A 21793-nucleotide genomic window follows, 5' to 3' on the forward strand; every position below is an offset into this window, starting at 1 on the left:
GTTTGCAAATTGCACCCCTAGTATAGCAGCTAATAGTTTTTCCCTGATGGAGTTTCTAATTCCGAAGGGACCTGAGTAGAGCAACAAAATCTCTCCCTTCTCATTTCTCAAAGCGCCCCCCATTCCGGATAATCTTGGATTACCCATGCTACTTCCATCAAAGTTCAACTTCAGTGAGCCTTCAGATGGAGGAGACTAGCTTGTAATTGATTTATCCTTTAGGGATGAACACCTCGCTATTGCTGACCAATTTCTCCAAAGGTCATTAAAAGAGAATTGATGAAAGATTTCCAAGGTCTTCAGCCAAGGTATTGCCCTATTCACCACACAGTCTTTCAATTTCTGACTGTACCTTTCCTTTTCTTGAAAAATTCTAGCATTCCTTTCTTCCCAAAGAGTCCAAATCAAGGCAACACGAGCACATTTTCACATAATTCTCCTTATTTTTGTAGGCCAATAAAAGGTAGAATGGTTGAAGAGCATGTGTACTTCTGCTGGTAGAATCCAACTACTCTCAAACCACGAAAGTAGCCAAGCCCAAAGGTTTGCAGAAAAGGGACAAGATATTAATAGTTGGTAACAATCCTCACCGTGAGCTCTACAGAGGATACACCAATTAGGAGAAATACAGAGGAAATGTCTTCTCTTTTGTAGGTTATCTAGAGTGTTTACTTTCCCATGGAATATTTCCCAACAAAACGCCATAATTTTTGGGGGAACTGGCTTGCACCAAATTTCTTTTGACGGAAAGGGTTGGTGAGTAGAAAGTTGAGAGATGGACTTGAAGAAAGAAGCACAAGTGAAGGTTCCATTGGGTCTAGGAGTCTCTACCCTCTTATCTGGCTTGGAGGGATCCAAACAAACCTGATTAAGACAACCAAGCAAGACATAAAGAGATTCAATTTCATCATCCCTAAGTCCTCTATGAAACCCAAAATCCCAAGTAGGATCTAAGGGTGTTCCCAAAGGTGAGACAAATTTTGAGACCACCTCTTTTTTGTACATAGAAACAAAAAATAGCAAAGGGAGCATATTCTTTAAAGGTGTGTCTCCTACCCAAATATCCTCCCAAAAAAGAACAGCGTTGCCAGAACAAACTTCATACCTTATAAATTTTAGGAATTGAGGAAGGGTGTTGTGAATGGCCTTCCAAGGTGCTACTAGGTTAGCCCGCCTTGATACACCAGCATCCCATCCATTCTCTGACCTTTCATGAATGCTTCCTACCACCTCATGCCATAATCTCTCTCTTTCCAATGGCCATCACCACAACCATTTCCCTAATAGAGATTGATTTTTTCCAATTACCCTCCCAAGTCCCAAACCTCCATCTTCTTTACTTCTGCACACAATTTCCCAATTAATCAAGTGATCCTTTTTTTCTTGTCTTGGCTCCCATAAGAAATCTCTCATCAGCTTCTCCAGTTTCCTAGCTTCCCTAACTAGTATCCTAAATACAAACAAAAAATAGGTAGGTATGTTAGACAAGGTAGCTCTTATTAGGGTAATTCTCCCTCCTAAAGAGACATAATTTCTCTTCCATGAGGCTAATCTCTTCTCAAACTTTTCTATCACTGTGGTCCAAAATCTACTCTCCCTAGGATTTGCCCCTAAAGGAAGCCCTAATTATGACATAGACCAAGCAGAGGTGGAACACTTGAGACACTCCGCAATAGCCTCGACCTCCCCTACCTCCAAATTTATACCCGCTATGCAGCTCTTTTCCAAATTTATTCTCAAATTAGAAATACTTTCAAATCCTTTGATTAGCTCCTTCACGAAAGACCATTAGCTCATCTGCAAACTGAAGGTGGGTGACGGGGACTTGGTGTCTCCCTATTCTCCAACCCCTAATGGCCCATCTTCACTGTTGTCCTTAGTAATGATCCTACTAATCACATCAGCTACTAAGGTAAAAAGGAAGGGTGAGAGTGGATCCCCTTGCCTGACACCCCTACAAGCTGGAAAAAAAGTCCCTCACCATGTCATTTACCAAAATAGAGTAGTGACAAGTACTGATACACCCAAAAAACCCAACTACACCACTTGTCCCCAAATCCACAGTTTCACATAACCTCTAGTAGAAACTCCCAGTCCACCAAATCATAGGCCTTTTCAAGATCCAATTTACAAATGAAACCTCTCTTCCTAGACCTTTTCATTTCCTCCACACACTCATTCGCATTTAAGATCTGATATGTTTTTTGTCGCCCTTGAATGAAAGCCCCTGGGTTTCACTAATGATAGAAGGGAGAACTGTTTTGATCCTCAATGAGAGCACTTCAGCCAGAATTTTATAGATGCTTGTCACAAGACTAATAGGCCTATAATCTTTTAGGTGGTTGACATCATTCTTCTTAGGTATCAAGGCCAAAAAGGTGGCATTGATTCTAGGGCTTATAATGTGATTGTCTGCAAATTCCTTAAAGACTTCAACTAAATCCTCTTTCAACACCTCCCAACAGTCTTGATAAAAACCCATTGTAAAGCCGTTTGGACCTGGAGCCTTGGATCTATCCATTAGAAAGGCAGCTTTCTTAATCTCTTCTTCCTCGAAATCCCTTTCCAGCCACTTTGCCATTCCGTCATCAATTCTTGGCCATTTCACCCCTTCCACGACTGCTCTTTCACTCAAAGGTCTTCTATAAGTCGATTTGAAGTGGTCCACAATTTTTCTGGCTATGTCATCCTGGTTAGTAATCACCTCCTCTCCTATCTCTAGCTTGGTCACAAGATTCTTTCTTCGTCTCCCATTTGCCAAATCATGGAAAAATCTAGTGTTCCCATCACCTTTCTTAATCCACTTGTGTCTAGATTTTTGTCTCCAACTGATTTCTTCCCTCAGTAACACCTCTTCTAAATCCTTTTTCAATTATCTCATTAACACTCTATCCTCAGTTAACCCATTTTGAGATTCCTTTACATCCAAGTTTTCTATTTGAGAGATTAGGCACAATTTTTGCTCCTCAATTCTACCAAAATGATCTCTATTCCACTCTTTTATTTTGGCTCTGAACCTTTTTAATTTCTTATGAAACTTGATCCCCTTCCATGTTACCCCCCTCTCCTACTCACCCCATCATTCCTTCACTTTTTTCACAAAATCTGGATGGGTAAGCCACATATATTCGAATCTAAAAGGTTTGGGTCCTGTAGGAAAAAACTCAGTACCTATCCGGATAGGACAATGATCAGAGGTGACCCTAGGTAACGCTCTAGCAACCAAGTTTTCCAAACTATTCTCCCAGGCTAAGTTAAATAAGAACCTGTCCAACTTCGAACACAAAGGGGTTTTCTAAAGGTTGGACCAAGTGTAACTAGCTTGTGACAGAGGTATTTCCTTCAATTCACATTCTTCAACAAAACCATTAAATTTCCTCATGCTTGTTGTAATTACCTATTGGGGATTACTGGTTTCATCGGAGAATCTAATGACATTAAAATCCCCGCCCAAGCACCAAGGGCCATCCCATAGCCCCTTGATTGCATATGGTTCCTCCCACATCTCATTCTCTCTCTATAGGATCTAGGGCCATAAACATTGGTTAAGACCCATACACACCCATCCTCTACATTCTTACACTTAATGGAAATTGAGAATCTACCTATCAATTCTTCCACTACTTCCACCACATCCTCCCTCGACAGTGTTACGATCCCCCCTGAGGCTCCCCAAGAAGGATACGAACTCCAACCTAAACCTCTAGACCTCCAAAAACTCCTCACCCATCTCCCATCTAATTCCTTCATTTAGGATTCTTGTAACACCACAATATCGGGGTTTTCCCTTTGGAGTAGGTCTTTGATCACCCTTCTCTTTTTTTGCACTCCCTAACCCTCTTACATTTCAGCTAATAATTTTCGTCGAGACAAAATAGCAAAAACACCCATGAAAAGGCCATAATCTCCTCATTTTAGGCCCTTCCTCCTATCCCCTCTACCACTAAATTCTAAATCTCTCTCAATGTCTGAGATTTGCCTTTCCACTTCAGCTCTTTTTTTCTTCTTTGTTCCTTCCCCCCTTCCTAATACAACAATCGCCCTCTTTCTTTTCTCCATCCTTTCCAGCCAACGTCTGAATAAGAATTTTACCCTGCTCACACTTATTTTGGCTACATCTCTCTAAGAATCCTTCCTTTTTTTTAGTTCCCCCATCATTATACAAATCAACTTCCAAATCCTGTCTACCTCTTCCTTACTACTTCCTTCCATCACCCTCTCTCTTGCATCAGAACCTTCTGGATGGGAAGCTGGAATATCTGTTACAGGCATAACACACAAGTCAATACCTAAAAAAGAATTGGCATCTGTTGTAAGGCTTATTTAATTGTTACTTTATAGTTGTTGTTAGTGGGCTGACTTCTTAAGATACTATCAGTTAGTTACTTGTCTTTTTTTCTTATTAGTTTGGTTCTAGGGTGTGTCGCCAGGGGCATACTTGTAATTTCTATTCTCTTTTATTAAGTTAATATAAATAGAAAACTGGTGGCTGCCAGTAGTGATTTTTTCCTCTCAATCGTATCTCCTTTTTCCTTCTTTTCTCTCCCTCTTTTTCTCTTCCACTCTCCATGAATCATTACATGGTATCAGAGCAGGTTTTCTGGGCTGTAAAAGACCTATGATCCCTATTGTTTTGAGCAAGGTTCCCTTCTTAAAAATCTTGGATGTGGAAGACAAGGAAACCCTAGTAGGTTATTGGTGGAAACCCTAGCAGATTTCTGGCGGCACTTCTTGTGTTTTTTCCTTGGTTGTAATACCAAGGAAACCCTAGTAGGAGAAGGGCGATGCTGATACAAACTCCCTGCCTTCTCTGTTTGATGCTGTGAAGTCGATTTCAGGTTAGCACCTTCATACAAGTGCTGAATAGGTGTGTTCTTTATGTTTGTCTTCTTTGGCCGATGATGTATAGGGCTTATTCCTTGGTTATATATATATATTGGTTTGGATGTTGGATTGTTGGGCTGTATGAACTGCAGTCGGACTGATAGTAATGTCTGCCTTGGTTGTGTTGAACTGATTACTGGGCTGGTTTAATGACTGAATCTTCTCAGAGTTGATTCCAGTAGTGTCTTGTTCTCTTCCTCACACCTTAGAAGTAAATTCCTTGAGAGTTGGTATTCTGTTTGTGGCTGCTGTGTAGTTGTGTGGTGTTTGGACTGTTTTTCAGCAGTTTTTGATGGCAAACTATGAATCAACTTCATCAGGGGTTACACTAACCCGTAGCACAGCGGGTATGGGAGGTGAAAACATGATTTTTCCCATGCCAATTACTCCTTTAAATGGTCTGAACTACCTGGAGTGGGCTAAGAGCGTAAAACTCCATGTAACGGCAAGGGGTAAAGCTGGTTACATTAATGGAAGGGTGAAAGAACCCAAGGGTGAGACAGCAGAACATGATAGGTGGGACCAAGAGAACAGTATGGTGATGTCTTGGCTCCTCTCAGCCATGGAACCTGATGTGAAGAAGAACTTTATGTGGGCAGACACCGCTAGTGAGATCTGGGAACAGGCCAAAACTACCTATTCTGAGCAAAGGCATTATGCCAAGGTTTACTAGTTACAAGCTGAATCTTCAACCTGTAAACAGGGAAACTGTAGCTTGTCTTCATATTATTCAGCCCTTACCTCCATACGGAATGAATTGGATCATTATCAGGCTATAGAGTGGAAACATGATGATGATGCTAAGGCCCACAGGAAGCTGGTCTCTCAGCAACGTGTGTTTGCCTTCTTGTTGGTACTGAACCCTACATATGAACCGTTGAGGGTTCAGATCCTAGGAAGCAAAGAGTTGCCGACGGTTCACGAGGTATACTCCCTTGTTCAATTGGAAGAAAGCATGCGGAATGTAATGGTTATAGCTAAGGGGGAGCAACAAGTTGCTTTGGCTGCAATGAATAATAACTCCACGGAGAAGAAAAGTGACACTAAGAAGACTGACGATAAGGATAAGTTGTTTTGTACCCACTGTCGTCGTTCACGCATACACGTGACACTTGTTGGGACATCCACGGGAAACCTTAGTGGGCAGTGAAGAATCAAGAACAGGGTAAAGGTCCTGGTCATCAGAAGAAAATGAACGCAGCTCAGAATGCAGCACATGTTGCAACCCAAGATACTCAGGTTGCCGGTAGTACCCGGGACCACCCTAATAGGTCTGACCCCAAGGAAGATATATTGAATTCCTTCAGAGAGCACCTGGAATCTTATGGTAGGGCTCTGCGACAAATGGACAACTCAGTCATTGGTACTCCCTCTACTTCATTTGCATCTACTTCAGGTAATACGACTTCTGCATTCCATGTCACTCCCATGGATTCCCCTTGGATCATTGTCTCAGGGGCCTCCAACCACATGATTGGTAAGCCCAACTTGTTTTAGTCTTATAGCCTTTTGTCGGAAAGGGATAGAGTGAGACTTGCAGATGGTTCTTTTTCCTCCATTGCAGGCCAATGATCAATATCTCTTCCCCATGGCCTTAACCTGAATTGTGTATTGCATGTCCCTCAACTTCCCATAAATTTGCTTTCAATTAGTAGCATTACAAGCTCTTTAAACTCTAGTGTAACCTTTTTTGCTGACTCATGTGTCTTTTAGGACCTAACTTCTGGGAGGACGATTGGTAGAGGAAGCCTAGTGGATGGTCTCTACATTCTCGACAACAAAACTGGTCTCTTGGTGACATCCTCAGAGTTACATAGTCAATCAAATAAGAGTCAATTTTTTTTTGTGGCATAGTCGTTTAGGTCATGCTTCTTTCAAAATAATAAAGTCTTTGTTTCCAGTTTTATTTTAGTCATGTTTAGTGTCAGAGTTCCAGTGTCAAACGTGTCAGTTGAGCAAACAATGTAGAACAACTTTCATTCAAGTAATAAAAGATCAAATGTTCCTTTTCATGTTGTGTATTTTGATGTATGGGGGCCTACCATTGTAATCTCTGAGGGCGGATACAAGTACTTTATCACATTGATCGATGATTACTCTCGCTATACATGGGTGATTTCTATGCGTAGTAGATACGAAGTTCCAAAGATTGTGAAAGACTTCTAGAGGATGGTATTTACGCAGTTCCATGTTGAAATATAGATCTTCCAATCCGATAATGCAAAAGAATACTTCCATGGGGAGCTCAATGAGTTCTTTGCCTCTCACGAATCTATTCATAGGAGCTCATGCACAAGAACACCACAACAGAATGGTGTTGTAGAAAGAAAAAATAAACACCTTCTTGAGGTAGCTCGCGGGGTGATGTTACACATGAATGTTCCAAAAAAGTTTTGGGTGGATGCATATTTGCAGCAGCTTATGTCATCAATCGCATGCCCTCCAAAGTGCTGAACTACATGGCCCCTCATCAGTTATTGTACCCTTAGTCTCCTTTATTTTCCATTTCCATTATAGTCTTTGGTTGTCGTGCCTTTGTCCATGATTTGTCTCCATCTCGAGGTAAGTTAGACCCTCGGTCCATTCCTTGTGTCTTTCTGGGGTATCTGTCCTCTCAAAAAGGGTATCAGTGCTTTGATCATGTTAGCAGTAAGTTCTTTGTGTCTATGGATGTGTCCTTCTTTGAGTCTGAGTCATTCTTCCATGCTTCTCCTCAGGGGGAGAGTAGTAGTGTGAAAGAGGAGAAGCAGGTCCAGGTATCTCTTCTTTCTATTTTGGACCTTGCTCCCTTTCGTGTTTTCCAACGTACACGTCGTAGAGATCAACAGTGTGATAGAGATATGGAGCAGCCAAACACTGAGCAAACAACACCATTAGACTCCCAAGAGGTAAGTCCACTCCCTAACCCTACTCCTACTATGGATGACCTTGACATTCCTATTGCTCAACGAAAGGGGTCAGGTCATGCACTACCAGACACCTCATTACCCATTTTGTCTCCTATGATCACATTTCCCCCTCATACCGAGCCTTCCTATCTGTAGTTAATTGCATCCCTATTCCCAGAAATGTTGCAGAAGCCTTAAAATGCCCTGAATGGACATATGCCATGAAGGAGGAGATTAATGCTCTTCACAAAAATCAAACTTGGGAATTGGTGGATCTTCCAAAGGGGAAATACCTTGTGGGGTGTAAATGGGTGTTCACGGTCAAGCACAAGGCAGACGGAACAGTTGAAAGGTACAAAGCAAGATTAGTAGCCAAAGGGTATACACAAGTATACGAGGTTGACTATGATGAGACTTTTGCTCTAGTAGCTAAGATGAAATCAATTAGGGTTCTCTTGTCCTTAGCTACTAATCTTGACTGGGAATTGCATTAACTGGACATAAAGAATGCTTTTTTGAATGGTGACTTGGAGGAGGAAGTATGCATGGTTCAACCTTTTGGATTCTGTGCCAAGGGAAGTGAAAATAAGGTGTGCAAGCTGCGAGAGTCACTTTATGGCCTAAAACAGTCTCCTCGAGCCTAGTTCAGTAAGTTTCACTGGACATAAAGAATGCTTTTTTGAATGGTGACTTGGAGGAGGAAGTATACATGGTTCAACCTTTTGGATTCTGTGCCAAGGGAAGTGAAAATAAGGTGTGCAAGCTGCGAGAGTCACTTTATGGCCTAAAACAGTCTCCTCGAGCCTAGTTCAGTAAGTTTCACATGGCGGTTCAACAGATGGGCTTCAAACAATGTCAGTCTGATCATACGCTTTTTGTGAAGAGATGTCAGGAACAGGTTGCTGTATTGATAGTGTATGTGGATGATATCATCATTACAGGAAGTTGGAGCTCAGAGATACAAAACTTGAAACAATTCCTTGCATCTAAATTTGAAGTGAAAGATCTAGGCCCCCTGAAGTATTTCCTTGGGGTTGAAGTTGTCCGCTCAGAAAAGGGTATTTGTATCTCTCAAAGGAAATACACCCTTGATCTATTACAGGATACATGCAAATTAGGTGCAAGGCCGACAGATACTCCCATGGATGTTGACCACAAGTTAGGTGACTGTGTTGGTGAACCTCTGAAAGATGTGAAACAATTCCAAAGGTTAGTGGGAAAGCTAATTTATTTGTCCATGACCCGTCCAGATATTGCCTATTTCGTTGGGGTCCTAAGCCAGTTCATGCACTCTCCTAAGAAACCACACATGGAGGCAGCAGAGAGAGTTCTTAGATACTTGAAGAAATATCCCGGGACAGGCCTACTATTCAGTAAACACAATCACCTAAAGGTGGAAGTCTTTACAGATGTTGATTGGGCAGGGGCTGTGGATGACAGAAAGTCCACAAGTGGGTATTGCACATTTGTGGGAGGAAATCTAGTGACTTGGAAAAGCAAGAAACAAAGTGTGGTAGCAAGGTCAAGCGTTGAAGCTAAATATAGAGCTATGGCACATGGGGTAGCTGAAGTCCTTTGGCTAAAGAATCTTCTAGGGGAGCTTGGAGTTGTTGTTCATAGTCCTATGTCCCTTTACTGTGACAACAAGAATGCAATAAACATCGCTAGCAACCCTATCCTACATGAGAGGACCAAGCACATTGAGGTGGACAAGCACTTCATAAGGGAGAAATTAGAAAAAAGGGAGATTTGCATCCCTTATGTCAACTCCAAGGAACAACTTGCCGATGTCCTCACAAAGGGGCTTCCATACTCATGGCACAATGAGTTATGTGACAAGTTGGGCATGACAGACATATTCAGCCCAACTTGAGGGGGAGTGTTGTAAGGCTTATTTAATTGTTAGTGGGCTGACTTCTTAAGATACTATCAGTTAGTTACTTGTCTTTTTTTCTTGTTAGTTTGGTTCTAGGGTGTGCCGCTAGGGGCATACTTGTAATTTCTATTCTCTTTTATTAAGTTAATATAAATAGAAAACTGGTGGCTGCCAGTAGTGACTTTTTCCTTCTCTTCTTCCCTCCCTCTCTCTCTCTCTCTCTTTCTCTCCCACTCTCCATGAATCATTACAACATCCATACCTGGTAGGACGGGGGCAGGACTAGAATTACTGGAATTGAGTTGCTGACAGGCGACAAATGGTTTTAAGGCCTTTCCCCTTTTTGGACAAAGTTGTGAAGTAGACATAGTGAAAGAATCACTTCTTGGCGACCTACCCACTTGGAAATCCTTTCTTTCTGTTTACGACACTGGAATACCCACATCCATCCTCACGGCCGATTCTTGTCCCGCTCCACCAACATCCTGTAATTCATTAGACTCAGGTTCAGCTCCCTTGATGAAGGGAAGAGGAGTTTTCACAGCTATATGACCATTTTCTTCGCCATTTCTAGTCTTCCTGTCACCTGCCTCTTCAATCTCTTCCTCTAAAAACAGCAGCTCTGTATGCAAACTTTTTATTTCAAGTAAATCATTGTTGCTTTTTAGAGACAGACTTCCTAGACTTACATTTTCGTCTCTATCAGAATCGTCACTGCTGTTTTGTTCACTCAACCAATCTTCAAACCCTGTTCTATTCAAATCACTAGGCTTCAGGTATTTTAGGTTGCACCTATCTGGTGAGAGACGGTTCGCCAGGTTGGATGGGACCCACTATAGAGAGCCTCGAGACTGAGAGTGTTTAGATTTTGCGCCTGACTGTTCGACCGGAAGGAGGGATTCGAGGTAGAGGAAGATAGACGCTTAATCTCGTCTATCAGCTCATCCCTCCTCCTAGTCACATGCTTACTTAAAGGGTCCCTTGGCCCATCTGTCTTTTGATGGGCCTTGGGCTCAAAACTTGTAACATAAGAACCCAGCTTTAAAACCTTTACTTGAGTTGCCTCCTCCGGCCCACCAGAAAAGGGATCCACTCGATTGGGCCCATTTTCTAAGTCTTTTCCTCCCACGTGACATCTTAACAAGTCACATCCCATTGTTTTAATGGTCGAACCAGCAACCCTCCCTTTTGCATCAGTCTGAGGTTGCTGGTTCAGCCCTCTCCCTTTAACTGGTATATTTTTGTCTATTTCCCCCGACACCACCTGTGCAAAAGATCTGCCATTTGTCATAGCCTTTTCTTGCTTTCTACAAGTTTGACCTTCCATCTGCCCCAAAGCTTTTTGGCTTCCCAGAATTTGTTGGCCCTTTTTAGTGAAACATTCCTTCCTAATTTGAATTAACCAATCTCACAAGTCCACGTAATGCTTCTTCCTCCTTCTCCCCACCTACCATATGAGCCTCCTTCCACAGCCCTACTTCAATGGAGGATGCTAGCCACACAGAGACAAAACTCCCCTCTGTTCATACCATTACCTTTCGTGGAATGTCTTCTGACTTCACACCACTGCTATAGACTCCTTTCAAGATTCCTCCACACAATACTGCTATAGACTCTGCTACTTCTTGTTTCCACAGATGAAATGGCAAGCCTATTACATGCATCACCACACCATCTTCGACAAAGAAATCCTTGGAGTTGGATGTTGGATTCCATTTAAAGACTGAATGATCCAAAATCAGCCTGAATATTGATATCTGATATTTCCAATTCATTCTCTACTGGATCTAGGAGGGCTTTGCAGTTATCGAAGGGGGTTACTATGAAGACACTCTTCAGCTTCAACCTGGTTTCCAGTAAGTCAGCTACCCTCCTCCATTCGTTAACCTTTTCCTTGGCTTGTATCACAAACTTACTATCCCACTCTTCTCTCTCTAGACCTCCCACCATTCTGCATTGGCCTTTTGTTTTTGCCATGACCACTGGCCCTTGTTCTACCCTACTGTTGCTGAGATATGCCTTTTCCTCCCTTATGGAGGCTTTTTTATCATTTGCTACTCTTTGAGCAACTAGTCAACTTGCCCCCATCCTTGGCTCTGTTTTCCTGCTGGTAGACACATCAGTTGCCTTCGTCCCTTACCAAAAAATTCAGACAAAGCTATGAAGAAGCCTTTTCTATTCCTCTTACATTCAACAACATATCTTCTCCCTTCTAATGTACTAAAATCCTGCCAGTTTATCTGTTTACCTTTTGAACAGGCTCCAGCTATGAACTCTCTTAGCCACTCGATCACTTCTAATCCTTCCAGCAATATTGTACCCTTTTTCGCTTCCCTTGCCTTCAGGCTTACCTTCCCCTTTATTCTCATCTTTTCGAACAGGAAATTTTTTGCATCTATCTTCAAGGATCTCCTCCACTGACCTGCCTGCACAAACTCCATTCCCTTACCTTCTTGAAAACTAATCCTCTTGCACACTTTCGTTCTTTAATCATTAATTACAAAACAAAGAAACAAGAAGAATAGAAAGAAAGAAATGATTTTATTAATTGATTCATGATATAAATATAATAAAGTTTCTTGTGAGACATCTAATAATAGGCTTCTTATGATGTGGAAAGGCATATTTCCCTTCTTTTCTTTGTAGAACCAAATCAGAATATTTTTCCGGCATGTTAAAGAAAGAAATCAGAGAATGCCTTACATATTCCTCTATAGCAGTCCTTAGGACATATCCAACAAAAAGTTTGGCAAAAGTGCCACGATTGATGTTTTCTTTGTATTCATTCATGGATATGTTCAAGGTTCAAAATATTGATACACCTCAATACAGTGGATGGTGTGTATCGGGTGTTTCAACCACACATTCCTTTTTTTTTTTTTTAGTTTTTTTTTCAAAAAAAATAGTCAGGGTGTCAGCCTTAGGCCTGCCTAGTGCCTATCCCTTGAAATTGGTCAAAACCCCAAATGCCTCATATTTAAGGTATCGGGGACTTGCCAATATGATATGATACACCCAATATGGAGCATATCATATTGGATTTTGATCCTTGTTATGTTATGTACTTTCCCCTTTTTCTCTCTTCATTATTGATGAGGGGGAGATCCATCATAGTATCTGAATGGAAAAAGGAACACCCGAAAGAATTTCATGAACATAGTAACAAACTGATGACAAAATCTGAGCTCTTGAATATTTCAAGCTATTTCAGCAAGAAACAATGGACGTAGATCTGATTTAAATCATCATTATTCATGTAGGTTTTGGTTTCTTGTTTTTAAACTCTTTTAACAAGAGGAAGATGGAGGAGAAAAGAATAGCATTTTGATGGAATCAAACAGAGAAGAAAGCTTGAAAAGAGGGGGAAAAATCAGAAAAGAGGATTCTGTAATTTTTTTTTTTAGATTTTTTGATATTTGTTACTTTCTTTAGTTGCTTTTTCCTTTGTGTTGGCTGTATCAGTAATCCACATGTCATGTTATTTTTACAGTAAAACCACAAGTTTCCTGCGGCGGTGAAACTAGGGTTTATTAATTGCTTGTTGGTACTTCCTGAAGTCCTTGAGTTACAGACTACCATGGCATCCACTTCAGGAACTGAATCTACTGAAGCTCCGATATCTTCATTGAGCTCAAAAGAAGCAGAGAAGCCTCAGATAGAGCCGTTACGGCTGCCCACAATTGAGGAAATCCGTGGCCAAGACATCTGGAACAACTGTGCTGTCCGGAGTGTAGTTAGTGGAGTTATGGGTAATAAAATAGACTTATGCTTAAAATATTCTTTTGTGTAGATTGTTTTAATGCTAAGCTTTTGATAGATTTCCTGCAAGATTCTAATTGGAACTTTTGAAGCTTTGGTTTGTTAACTGGTGTTTGTTGATATTATGCTGCTTTTTGTTTTTGTTTTTCATTTTATGTTCTTTGGTCCTTGTGAGTTCTATTTACTGTTCTTTGATATCTATTTGCATTTGGATAGGTTGTGGATTTCGAGTTATGAAGTTGTAGGCTCTAAGTTTTGAGTATTGGTTTTCTTGTATGGAAATTTGTAGGAGGTGGGTTAGGGTTTTTCATGGGTCTGTTTTTTGGGGCACTGGATAATCCTTTAACGAACCCCCTGGTGCAAGAGGAAATGACTGCAAAGCAACAATTCATCTATACGGCAAAGCAAATGGGGAAAAGGAGTATTAGTTCGGCCAAGACCTTTGCATTGATGGGACTGATCTTCTCAGCTGCAGAATGTGTTGTTGAGAAGGTGAAATAAATGCATAAATAACTGATTGAAGGTGCTAATGTTTATAAGATTATATTTCTTTGCCTTGGAATTGATTGGTGATTATGTGTTTAGGCACGGGCGAAGCATGACATGACAAATACTGTTGTTGCTGGGTGTGTAACTGGAGGGTCATTATCAGCAAAGGGTAACTTTTTATCTCTATCATTTCCAGAAAGTTGATATAATGCATTTATGGGTAACATATGCAGTTAATAATTACTGTTGTACTCATGTTCCTACCAACTATATGGAATCTTGAAGTCATAATGTCCTAAAATGAACTATTGTAATGTATAGCACATATACTTGTCATATAAGGATAATTTGAATGAAATTCAGCATCCATTTCTAGAAAACAAAATGAGGTCACTTATAACTCTTTTGATCGATTAACTTGATTAAATGATCTTCTATGGATTTTCTGTTGTAACCTGATAATCCATTGGTTTGATTTGATTATTGAGTCTAGCTTGAGGAGTGCATCCATGTATTGAGTTGAAGTCAAGCTTTTGAAAGGCAAAAGAGTGTTTAAGGCTGCTGAAAGACAAGCATATCTTGTCAGATTATTTGTAAATTATAATCCTTATAAGGAATTTGTTGCTGAATGGGTGATTAAGGAATGGAATGCTCTTAAAGCAGAGGAGGTTAGAAAACCAAGAGATCTTTTCCCTTTTATATTGTTTAGTAAAGAAGAGGTTGAAGGAATTCTGGAATAGGAATTGATGGAACAATGTTATCTAGAGTTAAGAATTCATTTATGGAGTGGAGTCTTCATGTGCACTAGTGAAGCTTTTATCTTTGAAGCAATTACTATGAATTATGATAGATATTCCATTGTTTGGTGCTCTCCTCAGAAAGCAATTCATAAGGTATATCCTTTGTTTCTTATCTCTATTCATTATGATGTAGGAAGGGATCTGTTTTTGGGAAGACCTTTGGATAGGGGAAACACCTTTAAAAGATCAATTTCCTGAACCTTTTGCCCTCTCTAACCTCAAGGATGAAATTGTGTCTAAATAGAGAACACCCTCTCCTTCAAGTTTCAACTGGAACCTTGGTTTTAGAAGAGGCCTAAGGGAGAGTGAGTGTACTTCTTTGAGTGACCTACGTGACATTTTGGAGGCAGCTTTCCTAGATCCAAACTTGGAAGAGTCTAGAATTTGGGTAGTCTCCCTAGATGGACTCTTTTCTTGCTCCTCCTTTATCAAGAATCTTGCATTACTTGGTTCTCAAGGGGTGGACTTCCCAGCATGGTTTGAAATATCGATGTCGATGGAAATGTCGGTCATCCAATATAAGAAACATGTCGGAAATATCGAATGGAAATATTGTAAAAATTATAGATATGGTGGAAACATTGGAAAATATGCAAAATATTGAACGGTATTTTATGAAATGATAAAAAAAGCATAGGCACACCTTTTTAAACAAAGATAAGAAACTAAGGTTATAGACAAAAGAGTATGTTTCGAAGTTGCCCCGCAAACCTTAAGATTTAGAGCTTCATGATAAAATGAGTTAAAGCAAAATTTAAACTCATAGAAGATGTAAATAGTTGTAATAGATCAACCAAATAATCTATTACACAAATAAAAACTAATATTTAACTTCACATTTGAAATGAAATAATGAATATTGTGTTAGATCAAAGTGGTAACCATATAAGTTAGGTGGACAATAACTTGTTACTTCACATACCTACAATATTGTCACCAACTTATGTTATAATACTATCTCTTGTATTGCACATAGTATTGGTAGTGTTCATTGGGGAATATGTCAATTCTAGTAAAATGTCATGTTGCCACTCATGGAAGTGGAAATGAAAATATGTCGTGGAAGCTATCTCTTGTACTCCACAGTGTTGGTAGTGTTCATTGGGGAAATGTTGATTCCAGTAAAATTTCGTGTTGCTACCCATGGAAATGGAAAAATGTCATGGAAATATTAGGGAAGTTAGGGACATTTTAAACCATGCTTCCCAATGAAAGAAATTTGGAGTAAGCCTATTCCATCCCACCAATAATTCAAGCTTGCTGTTGGGAAATTTTCCTTGGAAGGTAATACATGTGATGTGCTATAGAGAAGAAGGCCCTCTTCTTGCCTTTCTCCTCATATGTGCTTCTTATGTAGGGGTAGTGGAGAAACCCTCTCCCATTTACTAATCTCTTATTCCTTTGTACTTTGTATTTGGGAGATTTTCTGTTCTCTTTTTAGCTGTAGGTAAGACTCCCTCAAGAGGCGGTGGACATCTTTTGGTTTTGATAGGTAGGTGGTGGACATCTTCAACTAAAACTTCTTAAGGTAACCAAAGAAGAGGGGGAGAATAATGTGGAGAGCTACTAAGACAACAGTTACTTAGGTGGTGTGGGAAGAGAGGAATAATAGAAGTTTCATAGGAAAGTACAAGACTTTCGAGGAGGTAGGGGTGGGTTCGAGCTAGGGGTGATCATGGGCCGGGCCGGGCTTTGCACTTATGATAAGGGCTATAGTTTAGGCTCGGGCCCGGCCCGGCCTGGGGTTCCGGGCCTGAAACATAAGCCCTAGCCTAGGTCTACACGGCCTCGGCCCGGGCCCGGGCTGTGCCTGATTTTGGGCCAATGTCTTTCATATTTAAAACATACATATCTATAATATTTTATATTAAATGACATAACATGCATATAAACTTATTTTATACATTATATAATATAAATATTACATATAATATAAATTATACATGTCATGTTATAATATTTATATATAAAATATATAATTTAATGTAAAATAACATGTTTACATATGCATACATTATACACAAAATGTGTAAGTTTAAATATATGCGGGCCGGGCCGGGTTTGAACAAAAAACCCAGGCCCATGCCTGGAATTTCTGGGCCGGGCTTGTGCGGGCGGAATGGTCACCCCTAATTCGAGCTGAGCCAAGCTGAATATTTGGCTATTCGAGCTCGGCTCACCAGAAAGCCATGAGACTTGATCTAGAGCTCAGTTCGAGCTAGAGAGTTGAGCTCGAGTTCGGCTTTGACTCAAAAGCTCGTAAGCTCGAGCTCGACCATGAGCTAAGCTTCCTATAAAATTAAAAAATTATAAATATAAAATGTATATATATATTTATTTATTTATTTTACATACTGGCATTTTATTTAGGGCCAATTGGTTCCACTTAGAATTGGAGAGGAAGAGATAACTCAATGTGACCATTTCTTTTACCTTGGTTCAATAATTCATAACAAGGGAAAATTTGAGGATGATGTTTTGAGAAAAGTTTAATCAAATTTCATTAAACTAGAAGAGAATATGAGAGGATGTACAAAACAGGGGAGAACCCCAAAGAGATTACAAGGGGAATTCTGTCACTACACAGATTTTCTAAGCGAGCACCTAGCTTGGCTAAGCCATCTGCAATAGGATTTAACTCCCTCAGGATCCAAAACAGATTTGCATTTAGACAATTCAAGGAGTTCCTTGCTTCTGCCAGGTAACGGTTCAACCTCCAAGGACCCCTTTCCTTATCCTTCATCCATTTGATGGTATTTGCTGAGTCCCCTACTATGGAGAGATTCTGAATACCCAAACTTTTTTCTGATTCCAGTTAGAGCAGCCAGCACTTCAGTCTTGGTTGAATCTGTAAATCCAATTGACCCACTGAAAGTCCAGCGAATATCACCTCTTTCATCTCTTAAGATGCCCCCAATCCCAGCTAAACCTGGATTACCTGCAGCACTCCCGTCGAAGTGTAAGATCACCCCACCGTCCCTGAATACTACCGGTTGTCTTATGGGAGTCTGAGTGAAGTGTGGAAGAAAAAGAATGGTTTGAATATTTCTGCTAAGATCATCATTTGACAGATCTTGGAACAGCTCTGAATTAGCCACCCAGAAGTTCAGAGATAAAAGATATCTGAAATCAATTCATCGAGAGATCTGAGTTTATTTTCAAATAATCGCTTATTTCTTTCCTCCCAAACTCCCCACATTACTGCATGTAGTACCGTTTTCCAGTAGACTTTGTGTCTTCTGCTTAGACCATAACCTTGCCACTGATGAGTAAGGTTTTGAATATGTTCTGGGAAAACCCAATGATAGCCTATCAGGTTTAAAGTGTTACCAGATCTTTTGAGTGAAATTACAGTGTATAAGAAGGCGATCGGTTGTTTCTCCATCTTGCAGACACAAGCAACAGGCGTAAGGAGAAGTGTAACGTCTTCCCAAACTCTTCTTCTGAAGGAGATCACGGGTGTTTATTCTTTGAAGGCAGGTTTCCCATACAAAAAAGCAAGCTCTAGAAAGGATGTTGCTGCACCAGATTTTCTTGGATGGGAATGTTGAGCTGTCTTCCCCAGTGGTTAAAGCCTTGAATAGCGACCTGGAAGAGAATTCACCATTTGGGTGAAGGGTCCACACTCGGGTATCAAGGGAGTGGGGGGAGATATAGACCTCTTTTATGGCTTGGAAGAGGGACACAAGATCAGGGAATTCTTGGTCCCTTAGGGGTCTTCTCAGCCGTATATTTAGATTGTTGACAGCAAGAATGTCAGGAATGCAAGAGGAAACACTTGAGTCTTTATCTAGGGAGGGGTTGAAAAGTCTAGGGAAGGAAGCTGCTAAGGTAGAATTCCCCCACCAAAGGTCTTTCCAGAATTTGGTTTTTGAACCATTCCCCAGTCTATCTAACAAAAGAAAAGAAGGAAGGGTGTGAGGAGACTTAACCTTTCCAAGGGTTTGAAGATTTTACCCGGAATGTCCAAAGAGCACTGGATTCAATGGGGAATCTCCATAGCCATTTACCCAGAAGAGATGTTTTCTTTTTTTAGTCTTTTAGATGTCCAGCTCCAAGACTCCCTTCCTCCCTTGGCTTACAAACTTGATCTCAGCTTACCAAATGATTTCTTTTTTCCCCTCTCCTGTCCCACAGAAAGTTTCTTTTAGTTTTCTTAATTAAAATTTGAGGATGTTACCCAAAGAATTGGAGTAGGATGGGCAAAATGGAGGGGTGCATCTGGACTTTTCTGTGATAGGCGAATACCACTTAGCTTAAAAGGAAATTTCTATAAAACAGTTGTAAGGCTAGTGAAGTGTTGGGCAATCAAGAAACATGTCCAAAAAATGAATGTGGTAGAAATGTGAATGCTAAGATGGATGAGTGGAAAAACTAGAAAGGATAGGATTAGGAATGAAGTTATCCATGGGAACCGAGGAGTAGCTCCAATAGGTGATAAAATGAGCACCTATTGGAGAGAGTAGACCAAGATGGTTTGGACACGTGCATGGAAGACCAGCTACTGTGCCAGTTAAAAGAAGCACTAATCATTTAATAGTGGATGTGACTTTAAATAGAACGGATTGGCGAAACAGGATTCATGTAGCTGACCCAATATAGTTGGGATAAGACATGGATGATGAATGATGAATGATTCAAGGTCAATTGGTATTGCAAACTCTGTGAGTGCTGAATTGATGTTATTGCTTCATGGTCTCCAGCTGGCAAAGCTCCTAAGTTTCAGACAGGTGGAGGTGGAAGGGGATTCAAAAGTAGTTATTTCATGGGCGAGATGTAATAGATATATTCCTTGGACTCCCAAACATGTTTATTAAGAAGTTGAAAGGGTTGCAAAGGAGTGCAAATGGGTTAAGCCGGTACCCTTTATAAACAAGGCAGCGTTTGTACGGGCTCACTTTCGCTCCTTAACCAAAAGATGCTTTTGTCCTAAATATGTTTATGATTGGCCCACATCACTTCTAGTGCCAAGTAATATTAATGAAAATAGATATAACTGGTTTGCAAATGGACTGAAATGCATAATGGACGTTAGCTGTTGCTTTTCAAATTTTAAACAAAACCCTAAAAATAAAATCCCACTTTGCAGCTTTCACCACTGAAGCTTATTCTTTGTAAACCAGATTTCATACTTTGGAGTCCATGTTCACCAGCCGTCCTTTTCTTGGTGTCTGGTGAAAAGAAAAAAACGGGAAAACAAAATTCCACTTTTCAGTTTTCACTACTGAAGCTTATTCTTTGCAAACCAGAGATGATGAAGACAATAGCAGAGGTATAAGTTTACCATTTTTTCACCAGAAATTATGAAGACAATGGATGGTTAATTAGCCTTCACCAATGATGAAAAGTCTAGTCAGTAGAGAATGAGCTTCAGTTTGGAAAGTGAGATTGTTTTTAGTGTTTTATTTAGAAATAGAAAGAAAAAAAAAGAACCAACTTAACGCGTTCTTAAAGTTATGTCTGTAGAGCTATCAAGTCACTTCTGTTTTTTTATTATCTGATGTGGCAATAAAATTGATGTGGACCAATAATAAACACAGTTAGGACGAAAGCATCCTTTCTTTGAGGAGCTAAGTAAAACTCCATTTGTACTGGGCTTCTTTTTAACCTAGCTTATGATATTTGGGATGACATTCTTGTCATCAAATTGTACTGTTTTCATATAAAACTAATTTAGTAAAATAAACTTTCTGCTGATAAAAAAGAGACCCCAGGACTAACATTGGCTAAGGCCCTTATCTAATGATGATTGTGCTCTTCAAAGAAAGAGATTTTGGGACATGGCAACTTCTGAAAGCCTAGAAGAGAAAAGAATGTGGATTGAAAGAGAGGTGCAATTCTGTGGAGGCAATTATTTAGCTTCCAAATACTTGTTTAACCAATTCATGCAGGATCTTGTACATATTATCATGCTACAGAAAACATGCAGCACCATAGCTTCAAACCAATTTATTCTTACAGTTATTTTAGCTCTATAATAATCTTTACGATGATTAATTATGTTTTGAACTCTTAAAAGTTTTTACCCTTTTTGCCTAATTGGACTACATGGTATTTGAAAGTAAACTAGTAAAAAAAATGATTATGTTATTTAATTCGTCCTAATTGACTTGTATGATAGAAAGTTTCTTTGTAGGTGGATTAACTAGAAGGAAAGGACAACTGACTGCATATTATGCATTTCAGATATATACTTACATAGGCATTTTTGTTTTTTGGATATATTTATTTGCTTCCAGAGCATCATCTTTAAGGTTATTGGAGGTTTTTATTTCATATAAATGACAATGCATCAGCTTTATGGGTTTTTGATGTGGTGGGTCCAATCCTCAAGGGTGTGAAATTCTGTCTTCAGTTTACTTGCATCAGTAACTTCTTTAGGCATCTATGGGATCTCTTATACTGAGTAAAGTCCCTTTTCATTGTTTTGTCTGTTTGGTGTGAATGTGGGCTATGTATTTGGGCACTCTAATTTCTGTTATTGATGTCTGCAGCGAAACATATAGAGAGGCATTTTGCATCTTTCCCCCTGTTTAGCGCCATTCTTTGGGAAGCTAGATAATCGTGCCTGTTGAAATCACATGCTAGGAGTTTGGTTTTTAGGCTTTCATCTATATTTTTTGGCCATTCACTTTGGCTGTTCGGTCTTCCTTCCTGTTGACTCATATTCTGACACCTAATATCTGTGCTTCTAGGAGGACCAAAGGCGGCATGTGTTGGTTGTGCAGGTTTTGCTACGTTTTCAGTTCTGATCGAGAAATTTCTTGACAGACATAATTGATTCAGTGGGTATCTTGTTGCAACTTTGTATACTGATTCTTCTCGGCTTATTTAGTTGAGTTGATATATGATGAAGTGCAGTTTTACTGAGTGTTCCAAATCAAAGTGGATGTTCCTTATTTTTCAACCTTAATCATGATTCATTTGTTTCCCAATTTTTTTGAGGGTATGTCACAAGCAACTTATTACAGCCCTTCAGATGTGGTTTCTTTGGTCGGGTGAATGTTAACAAAGCAATCAAAGTGATTTAATGCTGTAGAAACTCTACATGTAACAATTTAACTATTTAATAAAATTCATGGAGAACATGTCAAGAA

General features: G+C 39.9%; 1 protein-coding gene across 2 annotated transcripts in view; it reads left to right on the forward strand.

The window, feature by feature from the left end:
• LOC148847685 (mitochondrial import inner membrane translocase subunit TIM22-4-like) overlaps positions 1 to 21793 on the forward strand; it is a 37100-nt gene extending 15307 nt beyond the window's left edge. Inside the window, exons 3-7 of one of the 2 annotated variants that reach the window (XM_088952611.1) lie at positions 12909 to 13035; positions 13139 to 13397; positions 13697 to 13899; positions 13993 to 14065; positions 21392 to 21793. In XM_088952611.1, coding sequence (XP_088808737.1) covers positions 13226 to 13397; positions 13697 to 13899; positions 13993 to 14065; positions 21392 to 21477 — 534 coding nt within the window. In that variant the 5' untranslated portion in view covers positions 12909 to 13035; positions 13139 to 13225 and the 3' untranslated portion in view covers positions 21478 to 21793. The remainder of the gene's footprint in view (positions 1 to 12908; positions 13036 to 13138; positions 13398 to 13696; positions 13900 to 13992; positions 14066 to 21391) is intronic. The other variant, XM_088952610.1, reaches the window with a different exon arrangement.

This window comes from Nelumbo lutea, chromosome 6, assembly GCF_056320005.1.
Source record: "Nelumbo lutea isolate HS-2025 chromosome 6, American lotus-T2T, whole genome shotgun sequence".
NCBI lineage: Eukaryota > Viridiplantae > Streptophyta > Magnoliopsida > Proteales > Nelumbonaceae > Nelumbo > Nelumbo lutea.